This window comes from Poeciliopsis prolifica, unplaced genomic scaffold (assembly GCF_027474105.1).
Source record: "Poeciliopsis prolifica strain line A6 unplaced genomic scaffold, Auburn_PproV2 SCAFFOLD026, whole genome shotgun sequence".
Classification (NCBI taxonomy): domain Eukaryota; kingdom Metazoa; phylum Chordata; class Actinopteri; order Cyprinodontiformes; family Poeciliidae; genus Poeciliopsis; species Poeciliopsis prolifica.
The window spans coordinates 1,489,044-1,495,305 of record NW_026562401.1 but is presented as its reverse complement, the minus strand read 5'-3'; the positions used below and the strand labels follow the sequence as shown (position 1 = coordinate 1,495,305).

At 43.2% G+C, this 6,262-nt stretch overlaps 1 protein-coding gene and 1 long non-coding RNA gene across 2 annotated transcripts; both read right to left on the bottom strand.

The window, feature by feature from the left end:
* Window positions 1–3,407: 3,407 nt before the first annotated feature.
* LOC129371279 (SUN domain-containing protein 3-like) lies at window positions 3,408–4,952 on the bottom strand. Its single transcript, XM_055047813.1, has 3 exons — window positions 4,707–4,952; window positions 4,361–4,450; window positions 3,408–3,534 (listed from the first exon to the last, which is right to left on the bottom strand). The coding sequence occupies exons 1-3, from the start codon at window positions 4,941–4,943 to the stop codon at window positions 3,418–3,420; spliced, it is 444 nt and encodes a 147-aa protein (XP_054903788.1). The 5' UTR covers window positions 4,944–4,952; the 3' UTR covers window positions 3,408–3,417.
* Window positions 4,953–5,256: 304 nt separating this feature from the next.
* LOC129371280 (uncharacterized) lies at window positions 5,257–5,719 on the bottom strand. The gene is made up of 3 exons (XR_008607139.1): window positions 5,596–5,719; window positions 5,432–5,499; window positions 5,257–5,344 (listed from the first exon to the last, which is right to left on the bottom strand). It is a non-coding gene; the product is annotated as an uncharacterized LOC129371280 (long non-coding RNA).
* Window positions 5,720–6,262: the final 543 nt, after the last annotated feature.

Genomic DNA, 6,262 nt, shown 5'->3' with positions numbered 1-6,262 from the left:
TTTTAAAACACAAGTCCAGAGAATGTAGGCAGAAGCCCAGGCATTTTGGCATTTTGAACCACTGAACTGACATGTGCACGCCTCCTTCTGGCCCTCTGTCATGTGCAGTTCTCCTTCAAACATGGACCCATTGACCCCGCCAAGGAGTAGGCAACTTCTCCAAGATGTGGACCTCCTTCAAGTGTGGGTGAGCAGCTCCTCTCCAAGTATTGAGCCAGAACCTTCCACGCCTGTGCATTTGGCTCCAATCTCCACTTAGTCTCACACTGCTCACTCGTTGGCCCAAAGAGACCAAAGTCCCCATGTGACTTTAGGACCCTCACATTCTGGTACCTTAATGGAAGCACAATTAGCAGTCACAGGAGGGCATTGGAGTACAGTGAATTCATTGTCATTTTTATCAGTGAAGAAGATTACTGACTTTTTATAGGGAGAAACTTCCGGCAAAACCGTACTTGGATAACTGTCTGTGTCCTAGAAATACCTGATTCCTTTGGTAGCCCTTCATTGAAAACCTTGAATCGCTCTTAGTCTGATCCCTCCCCAATGGCAGCCTGCCCTGGGAAGCCTCACTATTGGCTGAACCCCAAGACAAAATCTCCATCTGGGTCATGGGGATACTCAAACCCCTCCACCACGTTAAGGTGGCGATTCTGCGGAGGGGTCACCAGCAGATCGCGATGGATGTTTAATCCAAGGGATCCCCCTCCTGAGCAAGCACAAGGCAACAGTGGAGAGGAAAACTCCCTTTAAAAAGAAACCTCCAGCAGAACCAGGCTCAGGATGAGCAGCCATCTGCCGAGGCTGGCTGGCTTCAAGAGGGCAAAAATAAAAAAAACACACAAACACAAAACTGTCAACAAACCTTCTGAAAGAAAGACAGATTCAATTACAATATTAGTTTACAATACACATGTTACAAAAGGGAGATCTGGGAAAGTCTATACAATAGATATTGACAGAAAATAGTCTGAGCCTGTAGCAGTAAACTACCTCTCACTGGAATCAGTCCGAAAGAATAACATGAAACAAAAAGTTAAACTTCATATCTGTGAAATAACTTAAAGAATTGTGTTAGTGCATCATTATCTACAAAGTCATGTTGCTGTATTCCATAACCTGGACAGACAATCTTTAATTTTGATTAAGACATGAAGATGCACTGTTTTCACAGTTTATGTTTGTGGTTGAATATGTTAATGCTCTCAGACAGTTTATGGTAAATGTACCACCAGTTTATGTAAAAGTGTCAGTGTTTCCATTTTAAATGGTGCAAAAAGAGAACCTGAACATGGAATTGTGCCGGTTGCCAAACCATCCCAGGGCAATGCAGTGAGACACAGGACAAATGACCATGTAACACATGGAGAATTAACCTAACAATTGTGTTTTTGATGTGGGAGGAAGGCGAAGCACCCGGAGAGAACCCATGCATGCCAATTTATGATGTCTGTGGGAAGAAGCTGGCGGACCCGGAGAGAACCCACACATGCTACTTTTATGTCTGCGGGAGGAAGCCGGAGCACCCGGAGAGAACCCATGCATGCCACTTTTATGTCTTTGGGAAGAAGCTGGCGCACCCAGAGAGAACCCATTGTTGCCAATTTATGATGTCTGTGGGAAGAAGCTGGCGGACCCGGAGAGAACCCTTTATGCCAATTTGTGATGTCTGTGGGAAGACGCTGGCGGACCCGGGGAGAACCCACACATGCTACTTTCTTGTCTGCGGGAGGAAGCCGGAGCACCCGGAGAGAACCCATTGTTGCCAATTTGTGATGTCTGTGCGAGGAAGGCGAAGCACCCAGAGAGAACCCATGCATGCTACTTTTATGTCTTTGGGAAGAAGCTGGCGCACCCAGAGAGAACCCATTGTTGCCAATTTATAATGTCTGTGGGAAGAAGCTGGCGGACCCGGAGAGAACCCACACATGCTACTTTTATGTCTGCGGGTGGAAGCCGGAGCACCCGGAGAGAACCCATGCATGCTACTTTTATGTCTGCGGAGAAGCCGGAGCACCCGGAGAGAACCCATGCATGCCAATTTGTATGTCTGTGGGAAGAAGCTGGCGGACCCGGAGAGAACCCATTGTTAATTTATGATGTCTGTGGGAGGAAGTGAAGCACCCAGAGAGAACCCATGCATGCTACTTTTATGTCTTTGGGAAGAAGCTGGTGCACCCAGAGAGAACCCATTGTTGCCAATTTATATGTCTGTCGGGAAGAAGCTGGCGGACCCGGAGAGAACCCATGCATGCCAATTTTTGATGTCTGTGGGAAGAAGCTGGCGACCCAGAGAACCCATTGTTGCCAATTTGTGATGTCTGTGGGAAGAAGCTGGCGGACCCGGAGAGAACCCACACATGCTACTTTTATGTCTGCGGGAGGAAGCCAGAGCACCCGGAGAAAACCCATGCATGCCAATTTATAATGTCTGTGGGAAGAAGCTGGCGGACCCAGAGAGAACCCATTGTTGCCAATTTGTGATGTCTGTGGGAAGAAGCTGGCGGACCCGGGGAGAACCCACACATGCTACTTTTATGTCTGCTGGAGGAAGCCGGAGCACCCGGAGAGAACCCATGCATGCCAATTTGTGATGTCTGTGGGAAGAAGCTGGCGGACCCGGAGAGAACCCATTGTTGCCAATTTATGATGTCTGTGGGAGGAAGGTGAAGCACCCAGAGAGAACCCATGCATGCTACTTTTATGCTTTGGGAAGAAGCTGGTGCACCAACAGAGAGAACCCATTGTTGCCAATTTATAATGTCTGTCGGAAGAAGCTGGCGGACCCGGAGAGAACCCATGCATGCCAATTTGTGATGTCTGTGGGAAGAAACTGGCGGACCCGGGGAGAACCCACACATGCTACTTTTATGTCTGCGGGAGGAAGCCGGAGCACCCGGAGAGAACCCATGCATGCCACTTTGTGATGTCTGTGGGAAGAAACTGGAGGACCCGGAGAGAACCCAGAAGTTCACGAGTTTAGATCTCTGGGACCATTCCTCCCAACCACATCTCTCCAGGTCTCACTGTCATTGCCCATTGCCTTGTTGAAGTTCTCCACTAGAACAAGGGAATCCCTGAGGGGTACACTCCAGTACACCCTCCAAGGACTCCAGAAAGGGTGAGTTCTCTGAACTTCCCTCTTGCTCACCGCAGTAAACCCCAACATGCAGGCACCAAGATGGGGGGCAACAAGAAAATGTTTTCTGTTCCTGTGGTACCTGTCTGAGAGCCTTCATGGATGTGTGTGTGTGTTGTTTTTTCATCTTCATTTGATTGTCTACTTATAGATGAGTGGTGTAACTGTTTTAATCAGGATTTATAATTAATTCCCAAAAACATCTACAAAAAATATATCAAAGAAAAAAATGTACTTTTTCCCCTTTCCTATCTTACACCCTTTCCTCCTTGTTGACCTCATTCTTTGGCTAGATCTCCATGCACTCTGAAGTCGTAGAGGCAGGTGTAGCCCGATTCTCCCCAGTTGCTGTTCACCTGTAGTGTAACATGGTTGTAGGGGCCAACTTTATCAGCCTGTAAGCCAAGAGAGATACAAATTAGGGAGGTTAGATTGGTAATCCATAGCTGCAAATAGACAATAGAAACAAAGGAGGTCTGTCTTAAAGTGCATGGAAGCCTAGTTCAACTGGCCTTGCTATAAAAATATTTTGCATAGTATTTCTCAAGATAGCAAGGGAAGTATGTTGATATCTTGCTAAAACAAACTGTTATGTAGTAACACTGGGATTTTTTGTTGGTTTTTTATCATGAGATGTCAAAATGATTGTTTTGTCATAAGAGGTTGACTTTTTTTTGTTGTTGTCAAGACATAATAAAAGTTGATGTATTCTTTCAACAAGATTTATGCCAAGAAAAAAATATTGTCCTCAAGAGATGGCCAAAAATATCAACTGTTTTTTTTGTTTGCATCTGTTCAAGTTGATCGCTCCGTATCTCTGTGTTTTGGAATAGTTAGGGTTCGATAACAAAGCTTTCTGTGGCTGCATATGCAGGTGGAGCCTGGTGATGCATCTAGGCACTATTTCTAGACGACATAATTGCTACAAAGTTGACTAACTGATTATTTTTTTCAATGCTTTCTATCAGTTGCAGTCTCACTCGAGAGCTCTGGGAGTGCAGCATTAACATAATTTTTATGGTTTAAATAGAAATTTTTAGTGGAGCATTTTGAACGGAACAATAATACGTATCTGCCATTTTATTTAAAGTATTTTTTTGTATATTGAATGCTATTAATACCCAGTTTAGGAAAAACAATCAATATTTATAACAGGGTCAGTCAGTCTGGGCTTCTGAGTGAAATGTATTTGGATATAAAACATTAATTTGACATATTTACAGAAAGTTTGAAGGTCTGAATTTGGTCTCCATTTTCGTCATATATGAAAGTTCCCAAATGAGTTTCCTCATCTTCTAAATTCTTCTTTCCCTGAGACAAAATTAGATAGAATCCAGTTCATTATCTTGTTCTTTCTAGAAATGTGAAAGTTAGTTGGTGTAGCTGAAAACATATCACTTCCTGAGATAAGCAGAAAATTCATTAGTGCAGGCAGAATGTTTGCATCATTTAGAATGAGATCAAGTGATGTCATACGGAATCAATGCTATCACAAGTATACTTAAAATATGCAATAGGTGGATATATATATATATTACAGTTTTGACACTCGTTTCACTTGACTTACAAAGACAGAAAACTCTTTAGGAGCACTGGAGACGGAGGACGTTGGGGACACAATCTTTCGAATGTGGCCCAGGGACACATGTCTGATGATGGCTGTGTGAGACAATGAGATGGCCAAACGTCCCGGGAAGCCTGAAAAGGCCCAGCATTGTCCAGGATGCAGATGAGTTCTTCCCTGAAAACAGAGAACAAAACAAAGTTTAGGTGGGGTACCAAGACTAAGAGAAAAGGAAATCATAAGGCCTAATATTATATCAACAAAAACATCACTTTTTTCCTAATATTTCTTGAATAATCTAAGTGTCATTAAGACCTGAATAACAATGTCTGCATCTATAGCTGGTGCCCTGATAGGCACCCAAGTATTCTACATCCAATATGGCTTTCACATGACTCTGTTTTTTTGTACAAAATCGTTGCTCCTATACACAAACACAAGAAGAGAAATAATGTGAGTCAGAAAAATTTAATACTGAAAATGTGCAATCTAGTTGATGATCTTATTTGTAATGGGTCACCTTGAGAGTGGAGAGCAAAGTTTGGCCAAAGGTCTACTTCTGGTAGAAGGTAGTTAATTTTTTTCTCCAACATCTGCAGCCTGGAGAGATGTCCCTGATCCTCAACTCCAGAGATTGGACCCTGTGCACAACATAAAAGTTAACAGCTTGTTCTCATGTTTGTTCATGATAATTAAATCAGTGTCAGGATTAGGAAGAGAAAGCCTACCATGTCTGTCATAGTTGTTGTAAGAGACATCTTAGACGGTCGTGGGCAAATAATCCACCAAAGACAAGCTGATGAACATGAGCAGAAGACAACAGTGAGACGAATTTCAAAATACAGACTTTCTGTAACACTTCCAAACGGATTGTTTGTGGGAGAGTATTTACCACAAGTGACGAAGGTGAAAAAGAATAAGCGGGTGATATGGCGAATGTTTATCAGACAGTCTATCATCTGGTTTTCTCGGTCCAAAATAATTTGCACCGCACGAGTCTGATGCCTCTCTCTTAATGATATCTCTCATTTGTCGGGCGGTTTGCTGGGCGGTTTGCTGGGCGGTTTGCTGGCGATTTGCTGGGCGGTTTGCCGGGCGGTTCCGGGCGGTTTCTAGGGGGACTTACAGGGCGACCTGTAATGTACCTCCTCCTGACCCAAGATGGAAAAAATACAAGTGAGTAAATATGTACATTGATCAGCAGATGACTGCATAAGACATAAGAGTTAAAAAAAAAATTGCTGATTTAATATACCTCACTGCTGTTTCCCTGTAGGAAATAACTGGTTGTCCATATATATCATAGTAGCCGTTCCTTAACAAACGTTCACTTGATCTTTGCATGACTGTGAAAAAAAAACCAGACACGCAAAAGTGGTCAATGACTTGCACAAAGCATGTCTAAAATGTACAACACAACTCTACAGAAAGTCATTTTTATAGTAAACACTGTAAATTTAATGATCATTTAGTTACCTATTATATTAAATCTATCATTTCATGTGTGAAAATCATCAACTAGCTATAAAACCTTAGGGAAAACCAATTTTTTTGCATAA